This window comes from Callithrix jacchus, chromosome 6, assembly GCF_049354715.1.
Source record: "Callithrix jacchus isolate 240 chromosome 6, calJac240_pri, whole genome shotgun sequence".
Lineage (NCBI taxonomy): Eukaryota > Metazoa > Chordata > Mammalia > Primates > Cebidae > Callithrix > Callithrix jacchus.
In genome coordinates this window covers 93,446,071-93,470,579 of record NC_133507.1, presented here as the reverse complement: position 1 = coordinate 93,470,579, position 24,509 = coordinate 93,446,071, and the positions used below count along the sequence as shown (strand labels likewise).

The 24,509-nt window shown below is 34.8% G+C and overlaps 1 protein-coding gene across 5 annotated transcripts in view; it reads left to right on the top strand.

Annotated features, from left to right (window-relative positions):
- The window catches only part of THSD7B (thrombospondin type 1 domain containing 7B), an 873,835-nt gene that overhangs the window by 289,272 nt on the left and 560,054 nt on the right, over positions 1-24,509 (top strand). For all 5 annotated transcript variants that reach the window (XM_008998957.6, XM_035305018.3, XM_054257669.2 and 2 more), the window contains exon 4: positions 23,484-23,732. In XM_008998957.6, coding sequence (XP_008997205.4) covers positions 23,484-23,732 — 249 coding nt within the window. The remainder of the gene's footprint in view (positions 1-23,483; positions 23,733-24,509) is intronic.

The following is a 24,509-nucleotide window of genomic DNA, read 5'->3' as shown; positions in this document are numbered from 1 at the left end:
ATTTCATTGGATATAGAATTTAAGTTGGTGAGTTTCTACTTTTTATTTTTTTTTTGAGACCGAGTCTGTGTCTGTCTCCCAGGATGGAGCGCAGTGGTACAATCTCAGCTCATTGCAGCCACTGTCTCCTGGGTTCAAGTAATTCTCCTGCCTCAGCTTCCCAATTAGCTCAATTAGCTCGGTCTACAGGCATGTGCCAGTATGTCTGGCTAAGTAGCTTTTTTTTTGTATTTTTAGTAGAGATGGGCCTTCACCATATTGGTCAGGCTGGTCTCAAATTCCTGACCTCAATGATCCGCCTGCCTCAGCCTCCCAAAATCCTAGGAATACAAGTGTGAGCCACTGTGCCTGGCTGGATTTTTACTTTCTATATTACATGATCCTCTCGCTTGCATAGTTTGTGAGCAGAAGTCTAATGTAATTCTTTTCTTACTTCTCTATAGATAAGGTGTGTTTTTTTCCTCTGTGGCTTCTTGAAAGTTTTTTTTTTTTTTTTTTTTTTGTCTTTGTTGTTCTGTAGTTCAAAGATAGTATGCTTGGACATAGATATTTTTGCTGTTTACCTTGCTTGATTTTCCCTGAGCTACTGGGCTCTATGATTGGGTGTCTGCCATGAATTTTGGAAAATTCTTGGCCATTATTACTTTAAACATTTCTTCTGCTATTTTCTCTCTTTATTTTCCTACCAATATTTCTATTATGTACAGTTATATCGTTTGCAATCCTACCATAGTTCCTGGATGGTCTTTTCAGTCATTTAAATCCTCTTTGAATTTCAGTTTTAGAAGTTTCTATTGACATTTCTTCAAGCTCACTGATTTCCTTGACTCCAGTCTATTGATGAGCCTATCAAAGGTAGTTTTCAGTTCTGTTACAGTATTTTTGATTTCTATCATTTTCTTTTGATTTTTTCTTAGGGTTTCCATCTCACTGCTTACAATACCCATCTGTTCTTGCATATTGTCTACTTTTTCACTAGAACCTTTAGTATATTAATCATTGTTATGTTACATTTCCAGTCTGATAATGCTAAAATCTCTGCCATATCTGAATCTCATTTGGATGCTTACTTTATTTTTTCAAACCATGCTTTTTATCTTTTAGTCTGCTGTGTAATATTTTGGTGAAAGCTGGACATGATGTACCAGGAAAATAGAACAGAAGTAATTAGGCCTTTAATGTGAGGTTATTATGTCTACCTGACTTAGAGGTACACTGTATTTGCTATTGTTGCAGGTGTCAGAGGCTAAAAATCTCCTCTGGTATCATTGTTTTTGTTCGTTTTCTGTTGTATTTTTTCTTTCCTGTTGTCTTTGGGTTTTCTTAGAGACTTCTTTCTAAATAAGGTCTGAAACAAGCAATTTTTTCCATTGTACCCACCTAATGTTATCCAGGAGCCCTATGAATGATTGCTAAGTTTCAGGGAAAGGGGAAAGAGTCTTTTGTCCCATGATTAGGTTCCAATATTTTATTAAGCCTGTTTCTGGACTGTGGCCTTCACAAATTCTTCTCAGTCTCTTCCTAGCTTTATGCCCAATATAGATAAGACAAGAAGGCTAGAAGGATACATGCCTTCTTCCATATCATTTAGAGTCTGTTAAAACCTTAGTTTATTGGGCTTTTGTAAGATAGTTTCCTATGAGGGGAGAACTATGGGAAAACAGAATTATCTTGGTGTCTTTTAAAATGTCTACTTTTCCTTTTCCCCTGCTGAAACATGACAATTTTTTTTTTTTTTTTTTTTTTTACTGTGAACACCTGGCAGGGCTGCCGAAGGTATACTCACAAATTATAGGGTCCCCAGTAGAACTTGACTCTCTTAAAGTTTTTAGCTATAGAGATTGTGAACACTGAGCCTCCAGTAAGTTGTCAATCATACTTTAAGGTGTTCCACTCTGGTCCTGGTTCTAGCAGTGGTTTCTGCTCCTGGCTTTCCCTCTACTATGTTGTGAGTCTTCTTTGTATATTCCCTTCCTATTTTAGAGGCAGCCATTTCCTCTGTGATTTCAATTCTCTGATGGATCTATGAAAAGTTATTGATTTTCAGATTGTTTAGCTTTTTTCTTATTGTGAGGACATGAGTGACAACTTTGAAGTTCATTAAATGCCAGAATAGAAACCAGAAGTCACCATGATCTCTTCTAAGTTCTAGACAGCATATTGAACTAAAGCATCTTTCTTTAAATTATCATGTCATGAAATCTATAACTGTCATTTCATTTAGTCTTCAAAGGATTATGAAATGACTCATATACTATCGTAAAATGTTTAGGTTTTAGAAAAATATCATGTTAGATGAAGACATTTCTACTTCTGTAACTTTCGTTGCCAAAAACAAAACTCTTGACAGTTGTGTGATCTCATTAGTTGACATTGCAGTCTCATTTCTGTTTAACTTGATGAACTATGTTGTCATACTCTACCAGGATTTTTTGCTAAAAAGTCTCAAATTAATCTCAGAAAAGTGACATTTTTGTGTGTGTATTTGATCCTTTCAGAAAAACTTTGATATCTGTGTGCACCTATTGACCTCTAGGATGAATTGTAGGTTTCTCTAAAATTATTATAATTTGTTCCAAACTACAGATTCCTTTCACTCTGTACATATGTCTAATTCGGATCTGTATTCTTTGGTAGTGTCTGTGAGACTATAGGGACAAGTGGCATTCTGTTTCCTCTGGTTTTGATTATGACCAGTATTGATTGTCATGCCACTTGGAATAGGAAGGGCTTATCTTTACATCTATAATGTAAATTCCTGTTTGTGCCTTGCTGAAAGTCACTTTATCAATCTAGAACACAACAGAGCTTTAATTAATGCCCTTTACTAGCTACCTCATTGATTGCTCTGACTTTTGATAATCGCCTCAGGCGATTTTCTTTTCACAGTTATATTTGCAATGTGGTAGGCAGTTGTATTATTCTTGCTGCTACTCTGCTCTCTCATCATTGATTTGCTTCTTGTGCTTAAAGATCTTTTGCTTTTACTTGTCTCACTGCACATCCTAATTTTTCTCTTATTTTGACAGGCAATTCTCTCAGGTTCCATTATTACATTTAAAAATAGCTGTCATATAGTCTGTTCATCATTCTTTCTCATATATCAATGATGCTATTATTGACTTTTTATAATACTTTAACTTGTGAAATGAAATAGTCCTTTCTCTTCAGTTGTGTTTTTGTTTCACCTTGTTTCTTTTTTTATTTTTTTTGGAGTAAAAGTACATCTGAGTTGAAATATCTGAGCTATAGACTAGGAAGGCTGTTTATATAAATAGCAAATAATTCATACTTATTGTTTGTGTGAATAAAAATCAGATCAGTGGGTTTTACTTTTACTTTAAAAAAAGAACATTTGGTTTGGGCAACCTTTTAAGAGCTATGATTATTTGGTACATATTAACCATCTTTCAGTTCTCAGACTGCTTTAGTTAAATGAATGCATTGTGACTTCCTGATTAAGGAGTGACTGAAAGTTAATAAATTTTAAGACAATTAAAAAAAGCCGTCTTCTCTAAAGCTCACATCTTATTGCTCCCTTGTTTTTTGTATCTACTGTTAAAAGAGATTTAGTGATAAATTATATATTCCTATCCCTCCTTACACATAAATAAATGTAAGTCCCCAAACAACACAAGTCTTTTTCATAATTTGTTCTTTGAAAGTAGTAGAAATGTATATATTTCTATTATGTCTACCACAAATACATATATATAAAATATATAACATATATAACTCTATATGTAACTATAGATGTTTGTGAGATTGTGTGTGTGTATATATATACACACACATATATATATATACACGTATATACATTATATACGTGTGTGTGTATATATATATTATATATATATATAAAATAACTATATATAAAATAACTATATATAAAATAGTTATTTTATATATATTTTATATAGTTATTTTATATATATATATAAAATATATATATATATAGTTGTTTTGCTGTTGTGTTGGTGGGAATGGAGGATTTTTTTTACCAGTTGTAGATTTTATTTTCCCCTCCTCATCCATATTGATTTAATTTTATTTTTGTACATATTGAACATTAACATGTTTCTAAAAATGTATGCATAATTAGACTCAGAGGAGTGTCACCCAGTCCTGTATATCTTCATCCATGTCCTCTACTCTTTGCAGATAACCAACTTCCTTATTTTCCATTATATACTTTGTGCTTGTTTGTATCTTTCTATTTCCCCTTGTTAATTTTATTTTATTTTTAATAGAGATGGGGTGTCACCATGTTGGCCCGGCTGGTCTTGAACTCCTGACCTCAGGTGATCCACCCATCTCGGCCTCCCAAAGTGCTGGAATTACAGGTGTGAGCCACTGCGCCCGGCCTCCCCTTGTTTCTTAAGGTAGCAAGTTATGTAATTCTCTTTTGAATTCTTTTTCACTTAACATTTCCTAGGAATTACTTCATATGACTTACACAAAGTTCATTTCATTCTTTTTTGACAATTGCATAATACTTCATCGTGTGTGTGCAGCCATAGTTTATTTGAACAAATTTCTATACTTGGGCATTTAGGTCGTTTTTAATAATTTGTAATTATAAACAATTTTTCAATGTACAATTCGACGCACATATATTTTGGTATTGTTGGAGATATATGTTTTCAGGATAAATTCCTAGATATGAGATTGCTATATAACAGGATAATACATACAAGTTTTGTTAAATATTACCAAATTCTCTTTTACATTAGTGGTACTATCCTTGCATTCCCTCTGTGACTTTACAGAGACAGTGTATTGTTAAGCTTTTGAATTTTTGCCGTATGTGCAAAATGATATTATAGTAGAGTTTTTGCTTGACCTTTCTTTTAATATGCATGATTTTGAACATTTGTTTACATATTTAGGGGCCATATTTATAGCTCTTTTTGTGAATTTTCTGTTTTTGTAGTTTGCCTATTTTTCTATAGAAAATTTTGTTTTTGCCCTCATTTTCAATTCTTTATTTAGAGACATTAGTCATATGTCTGTGATATATGTTTCAAACATTTTTTCTCAGTTGGACATTTGTGTTTTGACTTGGCTTGTAGTGATTCTTGCCATGCAAGAGCTTTTAAAATTTTTGCATAGTCAAATGTATTAATTTCTTTTGTTTCCTCTGGAATTTCAGTCATGGTTATAAAGCATTTTCCTACATGAAACTGAAGTTTCCCTATGTCATTTCAAGTGCATGGACAATTTTATTTCTTGCATTGGAATCTTTGATCAGTTTGGACGGTGTGTGGTGTGTGGATTAGATATAATTTTTATGTTTTTCTGAAAGTCTCATTTCAATGTATTTGTACCATTGTGAAAAGACTTTCTTTGTCCTTGTGATTGTGATCACATATTTCCACATATTAGATACCTATATATATTTGGATTTCTTACTGCACTTGTATTTCATTTATCTGTCTAGTTATAAACTGATTCCACATTATTTAAATTAGACAGGTATCACCAGTATAGTTCAATATCTGTTAGTGCTACTCCCTCCTCATAGCTATTCTTTTTTGTGTGTTTTCAAGCTATTCTATAAAATAATTTTTTCAGTCGGGTGTGGTGGCTCACGCCTGTAATCCCAGCACTTTGGGAGGCCAAGGCGGGTGGATCCCAATGTCAAGAGATCAAGACCATCCTGGTCAACATAGTGAAACCCCGTCTCTACTAAAAATACAAAAAATTAGCTGGGCATGGTGGCACGTGCCTGTAATCCCAACTACTCAGGAGGCTGAGGCAGGAGAATTGCCTGAACCCAGGAGGCGGAGGTAACGGTGAGCTGAGATCGTGCCATTGCACTCCAGCCTGAGTAACAAGAGCGAAACTCCGTCTTAAAAAAAAAAAAAAAAAAGAAAAGAAAAGAAAATACAATAAAATAATTTTTTCTTATAAAGTTTAGAATTAACTTTTCTAGCTCCATGAAACAAGCTCATTGGAGTTTTTGTGTGATTATATTAAATTTTAAATAAACTTACAACTAAAGTCTTGATGATTTTGAGATGACCTAATCAAAAACAAGGAATATGTTTTTGTGTCAAGTCTATTTTTGGATCTAGTAGAAATTTTTAAATAGTTTTCTTTATAGGAACTTTGAATACTTCTTGTTATTTTCTTAAGTATTTTATATATTTGCTGCTATTGTAGATGGAGTTTTATCATCCATTTTATTCTCTAACTTGTTAATAGAAAATGATATTGATTTATTCTTGCTAATTTTATAACACACTAGCTCATTCAATTCTTTTGTTATTTGAATTATTTTCTATCATTGATTCTATAGTAGTTTTCAAATATAATGTCATATTAGAGAATAGAGAGGTTTTATTTTTAATTTGTATGCCTCTAATTATGTTATCTAGTTTAATGCATTGAGTCCAGAGAAATGTTGAATAGTAGCGAAGACAGCATTCTTACCTTTTCCTAATCTCACTGGGAATGCCTCCAGGATTTCCCCCTAAGTAAATACTTATTAGTTTTGTATCACTGCTGTAACAGATTACTACAAACTTGGTGACTTATGACAACACACTTATCATACAGTTTGAGGGATCAGAAGTCAGAAAAATGGATGTGACTGGAACAAAATCAAGTCGTTGGCAGGGCTGCATTTATTCTGCAGGCTCTAGTGTAAATATATATATATATATTTGCCTTTTCCAGTTTCTGTAGAATGCTTGCATTCTTTGTCCAGCAGTGTAGTTTCTTCAGATCGCTCTGACTCTGATCCTTCCTGTCCAACATCCCTCCTTCACCTAAAAATAACCCTGTGATCACACTGGGCTCACCTAGATAATTCAGGACAATCTTTCCATTTTAAAAACCTTATTTTTGCATAGGTACATACACCTAAAATAAATAAATAAATGAAATCCCTATTTTAATCACATCTGTAAAATAACACAGGTTATGAGGATTAGGGCATAGCCCTATGCTGGAAGATTGGCAGGGGTGTACTGTACCTGTTACAAGGGGTGTGTGTGTTTGTGTGCACATGCTAATGTGTATTTGTGTGTATGTGTGTGTTTGATCATGTTAAAGAGGTATCCATGTACTCGCGTTTTGTTTTTTGCTTGTGAGAGTTTGCATTAAGAACAGATGTTAGATTTTGTCAAAGGAGATAATCACATGATTTTTATCTTTGGATCTATTAATATGGTGGATTATATCAATACATTTTCTAATGCTGAATCATTTTTGCCTTTGTAATAGATTCCCCACTTTGTCATTTTCTTTTTTCTCTATCAGGTTGAGATACTATTATGGCACTTGCTTCATAAAAAAGTGTGGATTTTTTTCTTCATTTCCTGTGTTGTAAACCACGTATATAGCATTAGCACAATGTGGTTACTAAATGTTTGGTAGAAATTCTTTGTGAAACAATATAGAACTAACCTTTTTTGTAAGGAGTTTAAAAGCTCTCTATTCATGCTGAAGCTAATTTTATTCCTTTTATGCTGGGGTAAGTTTTGGTTGGCTATATTCTTAAAAGTAATGACTCAGTTCCTTTAAATTTTCAAATTCATTTGCAGAGATGTATGTTCTTTATCAAGAATTTTAACCGACACCATTTTTTCTTTTTATAACTATGTGTTTTCTCTCCTCAGCTATTAGTTAAAATAGTAGTTTGCCTGTTTGATTTCAATTTTTAACAGGATTTTGGTTTGTTAATTTGGTCTATTGTTTTTATGTTCTCTACCTTATTAATTTCTGCATTTATCTTTGTTATTTAGTTCTCCATGCTTTCTTTATATTTTATTTTTGTTCATTTTTCAACTTTCTGAATAAGAAATTTAATTCATTTATTTTCATGTGCACTGACATATGTGTTTAGAACTATTAATTTTCTTCTGATAACTATTTTAAATGGATCCCATAGATTCTAACATGCATTGTTTCATCATACTTTTTTCCTAAAAATTCTTTAGTTTTCTTATTCGTATAACTGCTCTTACTCAAGGTTTGTTAAATGTAAGCTATTTTAATTTCCAGATAGAAAAGCCATATTTTGTTTGTTTTCATTTTTAAATTCTAGTTTTATTGCATTGTAAGCAGAGTGTGTGTGTAATATTTCTTTTTAGAATCTACTGAATTTTTTTGTGTGTTAGAATCTATAATTAATATTTGTGAATGTTCAACTGGGTGCAGTGGTATACAACTCTGATCCCAGGATGGCTGAGATAGGAAGATGACTTGAGGTCAAGTATTTGAGACCAGCCAGGGCAACATAGTGAGTGAATCTCAAAAAAATTAATCTGTAATTGCAAATGTTCTATGTACATTTGGAAGAAGATAGATTCCCTATTATTGGTGTGATTTATTGAATATATATGTACCTAACTGATTACACTTTTAAGGTTTTTTATAATCTTTATTATTTTTTCTTCAGTTGATCTATTTTGTACTGAAAACAATTAAGCTATCTTATTATTAGTTTGTTTCCATCTATTTTTTTCTGCATATTCTATATTTTTTCTACATATAGTTGGTTTGTTTTTTGGTGCTTTGATATTCAAAACTTCTATTTCTTCATTGTGAAATGTAAAGTGTTTTTATTTGTCTTTTCTAATGCTTTTTGTCTGGAATTTTAATTTGTCAGATATTAAGATTGTATAACATGCATTCTTCTTGTTTTAATTTGCCTAAGTCTTTGTCCATCCCTTTTGAAACCACCATGTTAGGTGCGTCTTTTATATTCAGCATGAACATAGAATTGGGTTTAGCTTTATGTGTCAGTGTAAATGCTGAATTTCTGTTAATAAATGAATTAACCTTATTACTTTTATTGATATGACAATTATGTTTGGCTTCCTCATATTAGCTTACATTGTAATTACAGTGTGTTTAGTATCACATTTATTAATTAGTTTCTTTATTTTGTGTATACAGTTGTCTTTTTAAATATATATATGTATTTATATGTGTGTGTGTATATATATGTTTTGTATTGTATTGAGACAGAGTCTCAGCTCACTGCAACCTCTGCCTCCTGGGTTCAAGCAATTCTTGTGCCACAGCCTCCCAAATAGCTGGAATTATAGACATGTACCACCATGCCCAGCTAAATTTTTGGATTTTTTTAAAAATAGAGATAGGGTTTCACCATGTTGGCCAGGCTGGTCTCCAACTCCTGACCTCAAGTCATTTGCCTGCTTTGGCCTCCCAGAATGCCAGGATTACAGGCGTGAGCCACTGCATCTGACCAGTATGTTTTGGTATTTAGGAATACTAGAATTTTTAATTTAGGAGTGACCTTTGTATTTGACTTTGTATAGTGCCCTTATTTCCTTACCCTTTCTGGCCTAACATATTGCTGTTTGTTTTGTCAGTTTTAAATAATTTCTACCTTGTACCTATAATTTTATTCTACTTTTTTACATCTTCCTTCTCTGCTCCTTCTTATCCCCCTACACTTCTCCTCCTCTCCCTCCTCCTCCTCCCTTTCTCCTCCTCTCCCTCCTCCTCCTCCCTTTCTTCCTCCTCCTCCTCCTGCTGTTGCTGCTGCTTCTCCTCCTCCTCCTCCTCCTCCTCCTCCTCCTCCTCCTCCTCCTTCTCTTTTAGGCCTATACTATAAATAGAATCTAGTCTACTTTTTCATGGCATGAAATACTTACATGTTATTCTTCTCCTCCTGACCCCATTCTCATTGTAATATTTGCTTTACAATTATATATTTGACAAGTTTCAGTCATTTTGCCAAACCTTTCAAAGTTATCCAACCAAAGCTTTCCAAGTTATCTTTGGTTGAATGAAGCCCAGTTTCCAGCAGATTCTTGAAGAAAATCACAATATACAGTGTTTTCTGAGTTTGGGAGATTCAAATCTGTTTCAAGATAGTTTAGCCAGATATAATATTCTTGTTTCACACTTTCTATTTACTATTCTTGAAAATGTTATTCTGTTGCAGCCTTGATTTTTATACTGTTTTGAGAAGTTTGTTGCCAGTTTATAATTATTATTATTATTTGTGCTTTAAAAGCATCTAATCTATTTTCCTGAGAACTTAGAAATTTCTAATATAAAGTGTAATAGTTTTACTAGTATATGTCCCAGGGTTGATTGATCTAGATTAGATCTTCAGGGGATAGAGTAGTTCCCCGCAATGTAAACATTTAAGTTTTCTTTATTTTGGGGGAATTCTAGAGGTTACTATAATTTTGAGCATTATTTTGGTCAGATATTTTAATTTTCATTATATAAAACGTAGATATCTCAGACTATTTTCCATTTCATTTACTTTCTCTAATCTACTTCTGTCTTTATCTCATCTTATTTATCTTTTTTTTGCTACTTTTCTTCACTGTTTTCACTGAATCTTGTATGTTGTCATTTGGAGTCTATTCTTTCTTGAACATCTTGTTATTCCTAACTCAATTTTGAAAGGTTTTTTTTTTTTTTTTTTTGCTTCTATTGTCTTTTTGAGTTCAATCAATTAATTTTATTTATTTCTCTTTTTGTCCATTCTGATCTTAATATTCTATTTCTGATAGAAGGTATTTTTTAGTCATATCTTCAGAGACTTTGAGGACATTTACTGCTGTGTGATTTTTTGTGTTACAGTTTTTCTTTTCAGCTTCATTCTTGGTTATTTGGAGGAGACTTTGTTAACAGGAATATTTTCATGTTTTCTGACTTTTATTGCAGTTTTACATGGATGTAGTCTGTTTTATTTCAATGTCTATTTATTTCATGAATAAGGTTTCTACCTCCAAAGCATCCTCTTTTGTTATTTCTGCAGTCTTTTGTAGTTTGATTTATGGATGTTGTTGCTGGTAGTAGAGATGGGAAAAGGGTGGTATCTTGTTTAATCTTTGTTTCTGCAGGATAGCTCATTTCCCTCCTCTATTTTCTTCTCCCGCCCCTTACTATATTATCTCTAAGGACTACCAGCAATTCTGGAAATCCATGATTGCCATTCCCTAACATTTTGAAGTCTGTATCTATGTTCTGAACTGCCAAGTTCTGAACTGTATTCTGTATTTTGAAGGTATTGGTGAACTTGATTTTTCTGAAAATGATTTTGTCTGCATTGCACCTAAGTCTTTTACTCCTCTGTAGTTCTTCTTCATGGACTCTCTTAGGACTCTCTTCCTCTACTTTCCACATCTACTGGATGACTCTCATACTGGGTAATCTGTCCTATATTTTTCTAATTTCATATAATTTGAAAGTGTGTAAGTGTATGGGGGTTCATGTTCTGTCTCTAGTAATGGAGAATGCCAGGGTAATGTGTGGTGTGGTTTTCTCTGCATGTTGATTTTCTTCTGTAGCAGTGGTAATAGAGGAATATCAAACTCAGGCTGCTGCTGTTATTCTGCAAACCTGGAAGTCGAGATAGGTTTTTCTATTCAGTGCAACTTGATTGGTTTTAAAAATTTGAATCTGTAACAACAAAAGCCCTCAAATATTTTAACCTTATAGTTTTCATCTAAAAGGCAGAGGAAATTAATTTTAGTCTTAGACATTCTACAATTTTGCTGTGCACCCATTAGGAAATTACTTACCTTTTGGATTTCAGTTTTCTTTTTTATAAAATGAAGGTAACGGCCAAGACCTTCAGATGATTGCTGATGTTGCTTATATTTCTAACCGGTTGTACACACATTCACAAATATGTACCTACATATCATTCTTAGTACTCTGTCTAAGAAATTTGGAGAAGATAAAGTCTGTTTTATTCTGAGACTGGTACTGCATTTTAAATCTCTGTCGAATAATATTTTCCAGTAACAGAAATTGATCATAATACTAAAACATTTCATTTTGATATAACATCACACTCAAGGATATTCCTTCTCAAGAATTTAATATCTCAGTGTGTCTGTGTGCTTATCTCTTTATCTGTAGAACAATCTCTCTATTCCACAGAAGCAACAGAGCAGCATATTTGAAATGTAATTTCATCCTGCTATTTTAGCCTTACTGCATGATGTTAGGTTTATTACCTTATGAAAAGTTTAAAATCATGTAAATCAAGATAAGAAATTAAGAGGCATTTTAACAGTACAGTTTTATTTTATTGAAAATTTTAAAGAAAAAGGCTATACAATTCCAGCAGTATCCCCCATTAGTTGTAAACACTAACCTTATGTAAACATCATTTTTATCAAATAACACATAAGTTACTTCAGGTCAGTTTGTCTAAGAAAGGAGTTATGGAGAAAAGGAAACTCATATAGTCTTCCAGCTAAACTTCTCAGTGATCCTTAATATTTATTTTTTGGTATTTTAAAATCACTTTTAACATTTTCAGAATTGCCTTTCAGATCATGTTTCTAAAACGCTTATTCAAATGCCTTTGTTAAATCTCACATTGCAGAAGGTAGCCAGGCTCACTTTTTGGTCTAGTTCCTATAAGAGTCAGGGATTTCACATAAACGTTGGTGTATGCCTGTTTTCTTTCTTCCAGTTATTCTCTCTCTCTCTCTCTGTCTCTCTCTCTGTCTCTCTCTCTCTCTCTCTTTTCCAGATGTTTCTATTATTTTGCCTAGTGGCAAAAAATTGCTACCAGTTTGGAGTCAAAAATCATTAAAAGTAATAGCATACATTTCATCTGATTTCCCAGATAGATTCTCTTTTAAGCCTATCTCAGTTCTGGTTTATTTCTCTTCATTTTTCCATTCACATTTTATTCCTTGATGTTATTTACATGATGTGATGTTGCAAACATTCCCTGAGTTAGAATCTGTGAGCTCTAGAAGCAACTGTTCCCTTGTAATTATGCAATAATTTAGGTAAGCTGCTGCCATATGGATAGCACTGTTTTTGTTAACTAATTGGAATAAGCATGATTTTGAATGGCCCACTGATTTATTAAGTAGTCAGTTGCAATTTCACTTTTATAAAAATACTTTTTAACTGTAAAGCATATTTTGAGAGTATTATATTCCATAAACAAATATTACATTATTTAGAACCAAATTAATAGAAATTTAAATACCTTCACAATTAGAGACTTAACTCTCATGTTGTTAGTTACTTTTAATCAGTATATTTTCTGTATGTAGAGTAGATTTAGCTCTCTAGGAATATGTTTATTTGTAGATTGGATTGTTACATGGTTGTAGGAAAGCTTTGTATCACATAGCCTTTCTGGTTGACCATGGTAAAATGAACACAAACAATTATGTCTGCTGTATTATGGAGATCTACTTACAAAATGAAAGAGACATAAATGCTCAAGGAAAAATGTAATAAGAAAGCATATGACAGTTGGGAAGAAAGTTCGACAAATTTTGGGAGCTGAAAGTAAAGAGATGAATGGTAATTAACCTACCTGAGTGGAGAAAGTAGAAAGCTCCTCTTCAGTTGGAAGATCTTCAAGAAGCAAATCAGTTTACAAGGCATAGCAGCACTGGGGACAAATCTATGTATTTATGACATTTTACCTCTTCCATGGCACTTATTTCACTGTCTTCTTTGCAGTGTACTGGAGCTGTTTGACTGAGATCTGGCCAATGATATGTAGGCAGTATAACATAAGCCACTTCTAAGCCAAGGTCATAAATCACCTTGGGCCACCCTCCTGCTCTCTCTTTCCTTTTTAAGGGTAAACTTGAAAACCACATATTCTAGATGGTGAGTCTATAAGGTGGACACAACCTGGATTCTAAGTCTTTGGACACAACTAGGATTCTAAGTCTTTACTTAGAACATTGCCCTCTGGAAGAGTCAAGCAACCTGCCTCAATCTTTGCATGAAAAGAAATTATTTTGAGAAAATATTGAGATTTCCAGGTTTCTTTGTTACCACAGTATAGCCTACTTTGTTCTGACAAATACAAGATTATTGGAAGCCTTAGGAATTTTAGGTGGTAAGAAACTAAAGACAAATGTGTTCAATGGTCCTAAAAATTACCCCTTACCTTAAAGATAGTGTTAGTGTAAAGCATCATACTGTGAACATGCAGGGTAAAAGTGAAAGTCTATACACAGTTTGTGAGAGAGTCCCGACAGCACTCCCTTTCTCTAGTCAGCTGTCATAAAAGCACCATCCAGGTGTATACACATGAAGCAAGAGATAGGGGATTCCTATCCTGAGAAAAAGACAAACTAAAAAGCAAAGATTTATGGATGCTGGCATTTGAGGAACACCAATAAAGTGGCCTGGTCCTTGCATAATCAGCTAATGGTAATGATTAATATTGGATAAGACTCACCTATAATCAAAGAGCTTTCAATTTGTGTTTGTGGTGCTACATTCTAATCCCGTAAGCAAAGAATCACCAAAAATGTAAGCTAAGTCCAATGTGAAATGGTGAGACCAAAGTAAATAGAAATCAGGAACTAAGAATAAAATGAGATAATGTACAGAGAGAAATACAAAATATTTCAATTAATATTGTCAATTACAGGAGATGAAATATTTCAGTCAAGATAAAAACAAGATAACATAAAAAATTAGAAATAAATAATGAACATTAAAAATCTAATTGCAAAGTAAGTTGAAAATTAATAAAATGTTGGAGGCTAATTTAGGGGAAATTACTTTGAAAAGAAAAAAACAGAAAACAGAGCAAAAAGTAAAGAAAAATTTATATAGGTTAAATATCTGATGGATGATGGTTTCATTAAAGGAGGACCTGTAAAACACCATGCATGAAAATGAATATCAAATTGATGACCTAAATATGAAGTGGTAAAGTGGTATAAAATTTTCTAAATGAAAAAATATAAAAGCATAAATGTGTAGCATTGGGATTGAGGAGAAGAAATCATAAGTGTGTCATAAAAAACACAAACTATGAGGGAAAGAATTGATCAAGAAATTTAAGAACTGTGTATCACAAAAACCATAACAAAAAACTTAAATTATAGGAAAATAATTTGTATTCTATAAAACCATCAACAGAATACTGTTCAGACTCTGTGTATATTTCTATATGTCTATTTATTGTCAACAGCTGTGTGTGTGTGTGCGCGCGCACATGTGCCTCTAAAACTCAGTAGGAAGAAATACAGGTTGAAAGTCTAACAGTTGGCTGGGTGTGGTGGCTCATGTCTGTAATCCCAGCACTTTGGGAGGCCGAAGTAAGTGGATCACCTGAGGTCAGGAGTTCAAGACCAGCCTAGCAAACCCCTTTCTTACTAAAAATAGAAAAATTAGCTGGGCCTGGTGGTGTGCACCTGTAATCCCAGCTATTTGGGAAGCGGAGGCAGGAGAATCACTTGAACCCAGGAGGCAGAGGTTGCAGTGAGCCAAGATTGTGCCGTTGCAACTTCAGCCTGGGCAACAGAGCAAGACTCCATCTCAAAATAAATTAAATAAATAAATAAAGAAGTCTAAAAGTTAAAAAAAAAATCTCTGTTAGCTCTAGGGGCAAAATTGTTTTCTTTCTGCCCACACCCCTTTGTTCCTAACCTCGTATCCCTGCAACTCCTGCTTCTGTCTCCTTCTCTGACTTTGATTTTTCTGCCTCTCTCTTATAAAGATGCTGTGATGACATTGGGTCCATTGGGTACTCCAGAATCATCTTCCCTTCTCAAGATTCCTAACTTTAACCACATTTACAAAGTTTATTTTGCCATGTTCAGTAGCACATTCATTGATTCCAATTATTAGGATGTGGACGTTTTTGTAGGAACATTGTTCATTCTGCCACAGTGGGCAAACTGTATGGACCAATTTGCAGAATAGGAAGTATGAAGAGTCATTAAAGATGTGAGAGGAACATAAAGCTCATTGGTAATCTGAAAAACAATGAATTTTCACAAAATGTTAGAAAAATCACCCTGATGATACCAAGAGTTGGGAGCATGTTGGAAAGAAAAAAATTAATAATACTTTATGTATCTGCTTATATATATATATATATATATATATATATATATATATATATGTATGTATTTATGACCTAACTCCAGGGAATACTACTAGGGGAAATCTCTTTTACATGTGTAACACATAGAGATATGTACCAGAAGGTTCAATACGTCATCCTGCAGATTTGCAAGAAATTGAGCACAACCAAAGGTCCCACTAACTAGGAAATGAACACCTAAATTGCCATGTCTTCATATATTGTAATATTACTCAATAACAAAAATGAATGAGCTCTATCTGCATATGTCAACATGGATAGATCTAGAAATCACAATACCACATGAGGAAAATCTTTTCCAGAGCAATATATATAACAAAAAATATTTAACTAAAAATTTAAAAACATATATATGGCAATACTATGTATTATCTGTAAATATGGGTATTTGCACCTTAGTTAAAACATAAAACATTTACACTTATTAATTACACTCTCACTACTCCTCTTCACATAGTACTGGAAGTCCCAGACTAAAGAAATAAAGGTGTGTATATCAGAAAAAGGAAGTCAAACTATGGCTGTTTGCTGATGATATGATCATTTACCTAGAGCCTCCCCCAGAACTGATAAAATAATTCAGCAAAGTTTCCAGATACAAAATTAATGTAAACATATCAGTAGCTCTTCTATAATACCAGCAGTAACCAAGCTGAGAATCAAATCAGGAACTCAACCCCTTTTATGATAGCTACAAAAAAAAAAAAAATACCTTACTAACCAAGGAGGTGAAAGAGCTCTATAAGGAAAACTACAAAACTACAAAACACTGCTGAAAGAAATCATATGACACAAACAAATGGAAACACATCCTATGCTCATGGATGTAATGGATGTGTAGAATCTATATTGTGAAAATGACCATACTGCCAAAGGCAATCTACAAATTCAATGCAATTCCCTTAAAAATAACACCATCATTCATAGAATTAGAAAAAAAAAATTCTAAAATTCATAAGGAACCAAAAAAGAGCCCACATAGCCAAAGCAAGACTAAGCAAAAAAGAACAAATCTGGAGGCATCACCTGATTTCAAACTATATTTTAAGGCTACAGTTACCATAACAGCATGTTACTGGTTTAAAAATAGGCATATAGACCAATGGAACAGAATAAAGGGTCCAGAAACAAACCCAAATACAGCCAACTGATCTTCAACAAAGCAAACGAAAACATAAACTGAGGAAAGAAAACAGTTTTCAACAAATGATGCTGGGATAACTGGTTAGCCACATGTAGGAGAATGAAACTGGATCGTCATCTCTCACCTTACACAAAAATCAACTTAAGATGGATTAAGGACTTAAATCGAAGTCATGAGACTATAAAAAGTCTAGGAGATAACATTGGAAAAACCCTTCTAGTTATTGGCTTAGGCAAGGATTTCATGACCAAGAACCCAAATGCAAATCCAATAAAAACAAAGATAAATAACTGGGACTTAACTAAACCATAGAGCTTTTGCATAGCAATAGGCACAGTAAGCGAAATAAACAGATAACACACAGAGTGGGAAAAAAAATCTTCACAATATGTGCTTCTGACAGAGGACTAATATCCGGAGTCTACAGTATACTCAAACCAAGAAGAAAAAGCAAACAATCTCACCAATAAATGGTCTAAGGACATGAACAGACAATTCTCAAAAGAAGACATACGAATGACCAACAAACATTTGAAATAACGTTGAACATTACTAATGATCAGCATTATGCAAATCAAAACCACAGTGTGATATCACCTTATTCCTGCAAGAATGGCTGTAATCAAAAAGTTAAAAAATAGATGTTGGTGTGGATGCAGTGAACAAGGAATACTTCTGCACTATTGGTGGGAATGTAAGCTAGTATAACCACTATGGAAAACAGTGTAGAGATTCCTTAAAGATCTGAAAGTAGAACTACTATTTGATCCAACAGTCACACTACCCAGAAGAAAAGAAGTAATTGTACTAAATGAATTATATTTCCTCTGGATATTTTCCCAGAGGAAAAGAAGTCATTATACAAAAAATATACTTGCACATACATGCTTACAGTAGCACAATTCACAATTGCAAAAATGTGGAACCAACCGAAATGCTCATCAATCAATGAGTGAATAAACTATCACACACATACACACACACACACACACACACACACACACACAAAAAATATTACTCAGCCATAAAAGGAAATGAATTTATGGCATTCCCAGTGACCTGGATGAGATTGGAGACTATTACTTTAAGTGAAATAATTCAGAAGTGGAAAACCAAATGTTATATGTTCTTGCTCATAAATGGGAGCTAAGCTATGAGGATGCAAAGGCATAAAAATGACACAATGTACTTTGGGGACTCGGGGAAAAGGTGGGAAGAGGGTCAGGGATAAAAGACTACATATAGGGTGCAGTGTATACTGCTTGGGTGATGGGTGCACCAAAATCTCACAAATCACCGCTAAAGAACTTTGGGAGGCCAAGGCGGTTGGATCACCTGAAGTCGGGAATTCAAGACCAGCCTGGCCACCATGGTGAAACCCCATGTCTACTAAAAATACAAAAAATTAGCCAGGTGTGGTGAAGCGCACCTGGTGGTGTGCACCTATATAGTCCCAGATACTCAAGAGGCTGAGACATAAGAATCGTTTGAACCCAGGGGGTGGAGGTTGCAGTGAGCTGAGATTGCACGACTGCACTCCAGCCTGGTCAACAGAGTGAGACTCTGTCTCAGAAAAAAAAAAAGAACTTACTCATGCAACCAAATACCACTGTGTTCCAAAAACCTATGGAAATAAATAAATTTTAAAAAATAATAAAAATTTAAAAAAATATATGGAAATACTATGTGTATTCTACAAATACAGGTATATACATCTTTTTTTTTTTTTTTTTTTTTTTAAGACGGAGTTTCGCTCTTGTTACCCAGGCTGGAGTGCAATGGCGCCATCTCGGCTCACCGCAACCTCCGCCTCCTGGGTTCAAGCAATTCTCCCGCCTCAGCCTCCCAAGTAGCTGAGATTACAAGCACGCGCCACCGTGCCCAGCTAATTTTTTTGTATTTTTAGTAGAGACGGGGTTTCATCATGTTGACCAGGATGGTCTCGATGTCTTGACCTCGTGATCCACCCGCTTCGGCTTCCCAAAGTGCTGGGATTACAGGCTTGAGCCACTGTGCCCGGCCCGGTATATACATCTTAAAGTATAAAACATTTATACTTATTAATCACATTACATTTTTATAACTGAAATAATACAATCAATTTAAGGATAGTGGTCATATCTGGAGAGACAGAAATAAAACTAGAATTGCAAAGAACGCAAGGGATTTCACTGGAATTTGTAATTTTTTTTTATTATTTAAGAAAATTTGAGCGAAATGTTAGTTTTCCTAGAAAGGTTTGGAAGTATTTGTTATATTAATGTATTTTTCTGTATGTTTGTGTGTAATGTAAAAGTAGTGGTAAGTGGAATGCTAATGAATTGGAGGTACTTTATTGCTGATTTTTATTTTATTAGAGTTTCTGCCCATATTTGTAAGTAGAGAGATTTTCTTACATATCCAGGGTAGAAAAATTACCTCTGTAATTTTTTGTTTCAAAGATTTCCTTTATATTTAAATATTTATGGAGTAATTCACAAAAGACAGCATGCTGTATACATGTGACGGGGTGAAATTATCACAGCATATTTTTTTAAAGACAAATCCACAGAATAGGTCTGTTTCATTAAGAAGACATACCATTTTCTATGAAAGGATCAATTTCCATTTCTGTGTGTGGACAAACATTTTTGTTGTGGATTTTAGTTTGTGAGGTGATTCCAGTTACACTAAAGGTTACTACAAATCTAAGGGGTGAGTAAATCACATTTTATTATTGTTTTTCTCTGCTGATAATGAAACTTGGGAGCCAAGACATTAAGGTCATAATAATATATCGTGAAGCAAAGTACAGGACCCAGATATTTCTGATTCATCATCTAATGTTCCTTTTACTGTTCCAGAAAAGAGAATCTTACAGATTAAATTAGACCAGAGTCCAACATGATACCTTTTATTATTATTGTTGTTGTTTTAACCAAGTAGCATGATATTGAAAATAACATCACAAATATGTACATATGTAATCAATAGGACATATGCTATTTCTTGGAAAGAAAACAAGAATGAGGAGCCCTTTTCAAAAATACAAAAGCCTCAATTAATTCCTGTAACTGCCTGCACATGCTCTTACTATTGGAGACTAATTATCTGCTTTGCTGGTCCAGGAGGAAAAGTCACTGTGGGTAGGATGAGCAACAGAGAGTGAAAGCTGGTAAGTGGGAAGAAAGGAACCACTACTTCAGATGTAGACTGAATGAAGTAGCATGGGACTTTCTTTATGAAGGGAAGAATGAAATCAATCTTGGAAATTGAAACTCATTTTCCAAAAACATACACAAGTTATAAAACTCTTTTAAATTTCTGCATTAGTTCGCTCAGGATGTCATACCAAGTTCCACAGACTGGGTGGCTCAAACAAAAGAATTTTTTTTTTTTCACTTTCTGGAAGCTGTAAGTCCAAGATCAAGCTAGGGGCAGCATTGCTTTTTCTGAAGCCTCTCTCCTCGGCTTGTGGATGGCTGCCCTCCTGCTGTGTCTTCACATGGTCTTTCCTATGTATGGGCCTGTGTGCTAATCTCTTATAAGGACACCAGTCATATTGGATTAAGTCCTACCCTGTGCTCTATTTTAATCACCCTCTCTCTAAATAAATTTGCAATCTGAGGTTCCAATGGTTATGACTTCAAGATATTAATTTTAGAGCAATGAAACTCAGCCCATAACAATTTTTGAAAAGTCAAAACCTGGAAACTTCTTGTTGACTGACAGCTTTCTGTTGTGTCACATAATAGAAAGAGGTAGTCCCCTCTCCCAGCCTCCACTTTGTTTGGCAACAGTGACATTACTTTCTGTATTAGGTGAGACATTTTTAGGGATTTTCTTCCTAGTGGATTTTGATCTCAGGCCCCAATATTGTCACATTGAATTGAACAGTAACAATGATGCACTGCTCTTTTCATTTCGAAAGGACTAATATGACATAAATAGATTTAAAAAATATATAATATTGAGGCTGGGCTAGGTGGCTCACACTTGCAATCCTGGCACTTTGGGAGACCAAGTTATGTGGATTTCTTGAACCCAGGAGTTCAAGACCAGCCTGGGTAACATGAAAAAACCCTGTCTCTACAAAATATACAAAAATTAGCCAGTTGTGTTACTCAGGAGACTGAGGTGGGAGGATCACCTGAGCCTGGGGAGGTCAAGGCTGCAATGAGCCCTGATTGCACTATTGCACCCAGCGTGGGTGACAGGGTGAGACCCTGTCTCAAAAAATAAACAAAATAAATTATATAAATAAAATATTTGACCATAGGAAAATTTACCTTTTCCTCTATGAACACCACATTAACTCTCAATGGCTTAATGGGGGGGGGTATAAATATGGACATCTCACTGTAATTTACTCATCAATATGGCCAAATATGAGCATGTTTTACTCCCTTCCACACACTGTCTTCTATAAGTTGTCACTCCCCCATTTACGTGTTTTCCCAAGTTAGAATAAAATCAAACAATTTACGACTTCTATTTTTTTTTTTTTGAGACAGAATCTTACTCTGTCACCCAGTCTGGAATGCAGTGGTACAATGTTGGCTCACTGTAGCCACCTCCTCTCAGGCTCAAGCAATCCTCCTGCCTCAGGCTCCCAAGTAGCTAGGACTACAGGCACACACCACCATGCCTGTCTATTTTTTGTATTTTCAGTAGAGTTGAGGTTTCATCATGTTGGCCAGGTTGATCTTGAACTCCATACTGTAGGTGATCTGCCCGCTTTGGCCTCCCAAAGTGCTGGGATTACAGGATTGAGTCACCATGCTCGTCGACCCCCCAGGCCCACATTTTTTAAAACCACATTCAGAGAAACCATTACCAAAATCTATCAATATTTGAACATTGACCCCTTCTTTAGTTTACATTCTTAGAATATTATCTTTTTCCTCCCAAAATATTAGCTACCTTTGACTGAATAAAAGAAGTGATAACAAGGGACAAAAGGAACAGAATGTCAATTATTATTTGAAATATTCCAATATGAAGCTGATTTCCCTCCACTTGTAATGATTTAATGCCTAATTAACCAAATTTCTTAGCCCGTGACACGAATCCCTTCCAGACCACCTTTTGAAGAACCCTCATACCTTGTATCTATCCATGATCCTCCTCGCACTTTATGCTTCAGCAGAACAAATGGTCTTACGTTTCCCAGTGATGTGCTTACAAATGTTTAACAATCAGTTCTCGGAGGTCTGGGAGAAGGGGCTTGATTTGTAGCATTTGCCAATTTCTGTAGTGTAAATATTCTGACCTTGGCCAGTTTTAAGCTTACAGGGAGTCAACTGATTTGCTAATTCCTGAAAATTGAGCAGTTTGTTCTTGTGAGCCAGTAGAGTTAACTCCAATATACCACTGGTTCCTGTACCCACAAGGTGTAATTTCAAGTCTTTGAATATGCTATTGTGTTGACTTAGAATAGTGTTTCCTCTGTGACTGAGAAGCTCCCATTAATCTTTTAAAAGTGTAGCTCACACGTCCTCTTTGAGCACTCTTCTGCCTTACCTGGGGTTCATCACTGCCTCATCAGTGTTTCTCCTCATCATTACAAATGCTTTTATGTTGAGTTGGTCACATTATCACATTCTCTTATCTTTTTATTTATTTACCCGTTTCCTAATTAGACTGTTGGTACTTGACCACACACACATTTTGCGGATCAGGAACTTGATGCTTAAAGCCTAACAATGTAGGGAAACATAACAGGCACATTAAAAAATCCCCAGCATTTACAAGAATGGATAGAGGAATATTCTAAAGTTTATATTTACCTTTTTTGATACTGTACAAATTATTTAGCCTTTCTGAGCCTAAATTTATTATCTATCTACAAAGTGGATATAATAAAATGTAAACTCATGAGCTTGTTGTGAGAAAGTTATCTGTGAAGTTCAGCAGTTATGACACCTGAAAACCAGCCAATCCATGGTAATAGTAAGCTAACATCATGGGTGAAAGCAGCCTAGAAGAGCTGGGTTCATTGGCTCATACCTGTAATCCCAGCACTTTGGGAGACCAAGGTGGGTGGGTCACTTGAGGTCAGGAGTTTGAGACCAGCTTGGCTAACATGGTAAAACCTCATCTCTACTAAATATACAAAAATTATCTGGGCATGGTGGCATGTTCCTGTAGTCTCAGCTACTTGGGAGGCTGAGGCAAGAGAATCACTTGAACTGGGGAGGCAGAGATTGTACCACTGCACTCCAGCCTGGGCAACAGAGTAAGATTCTGTCTCGGGGGAAAAAAAAGCAGCCTAGAAGGACCCTCATTATTCCGATAATGCTGATAAAGGTGGACCCATTTTACATGTGTATCTTGCTATAGTGAAACAGCTTCACTGTTTCAAAAGAAATAAATCTTCTTCAAATGTTATGCTCTTCAATATTTTTTCATGATGTCTGTAAAATTTTTTCAGAGCCTTTTTTTTCTGAGAGCAGGCACTTTATAGTATTAGTTGCATCCATTAATAGATAGCATCTTGTTTTCTACTTCTGTTTTTTTCAGCCTTTGCATGCAAGAGTCCTTCCCATTGACTGTTCAGTCCTGCATCATGCCCCAAGACTGTGAAACCTCCGAGTGGTCCTCCTGGAGCCCCTGTTCCAAGACGTGCCGTTCAGGGAGTCTCTTGCCAGGATTTAGGAGCAGGAGCCGGAATGTGAAGCACATTGCTATTGGAGGTGGAAAGGAGTGCCCTGAACTTCTTGAGAAAGAGGCCTGCATTGTTGAAGGAGAACTTCTGCAGCTATGTCCCAGGTATTATGCTTTCTTTAGTGTGAATGTTTTAATATATAACCTCATTTGATGTTATAGGAATGTTAACAGTAATGAAAGTAGCTGTGACTCATGTTTACTGAGTTTTCACTCAGTATACAAGTTCCATGGTTGGTAGTATAGCAGAGTGGGTTAAGATCATGGGCTTTGGAGCTGACTCCCTGGGCTTAAGTCCTGTTTCTGTGACTTTCTAATTATGTGAATTTCATCAAGTTATTTTCTTATGGCCTTGGTTTACTAGCAGTACTTACTTCAGCCTGTGTTTGGCACATAGTAAATGCTCAGTAGTTACTACTACCTGATACAACACACCTAATTCTCATAGCAACCTAAGAGGCCATTGATGGCATCTCTGTTTTGCAAATAAAGCTACTAATGTTCAGAGAGATTAAATAATTTCTAAAGGTATATAAGTAATGGGTGGTAGTACCCTGATTCTAACTTAGTTCCGTTTCCTAATCTTATGCCGCTATGTGGCATTCTTCAATTCGAGTCCCTAGAGAGCCAGAGAATATTCAAGAAAGATTAATATATTATCATATATTAATGGTAAATGAATATATGTTTGGTTGGTAACCCATACCCTTCACACATCACCAGACGACTAATTCATACAAAGAACTATTCTTTCCTCATTTTATTTTTTGCTGGGAAAATGATTCTCTAGTCATAGACGTTCAAGAAACTAAAAGAAAAATGCCTAACTTGAATACCTACAGATCTAACAGATACAGTTCAGGGCAGCTGTTCAACAGGAAA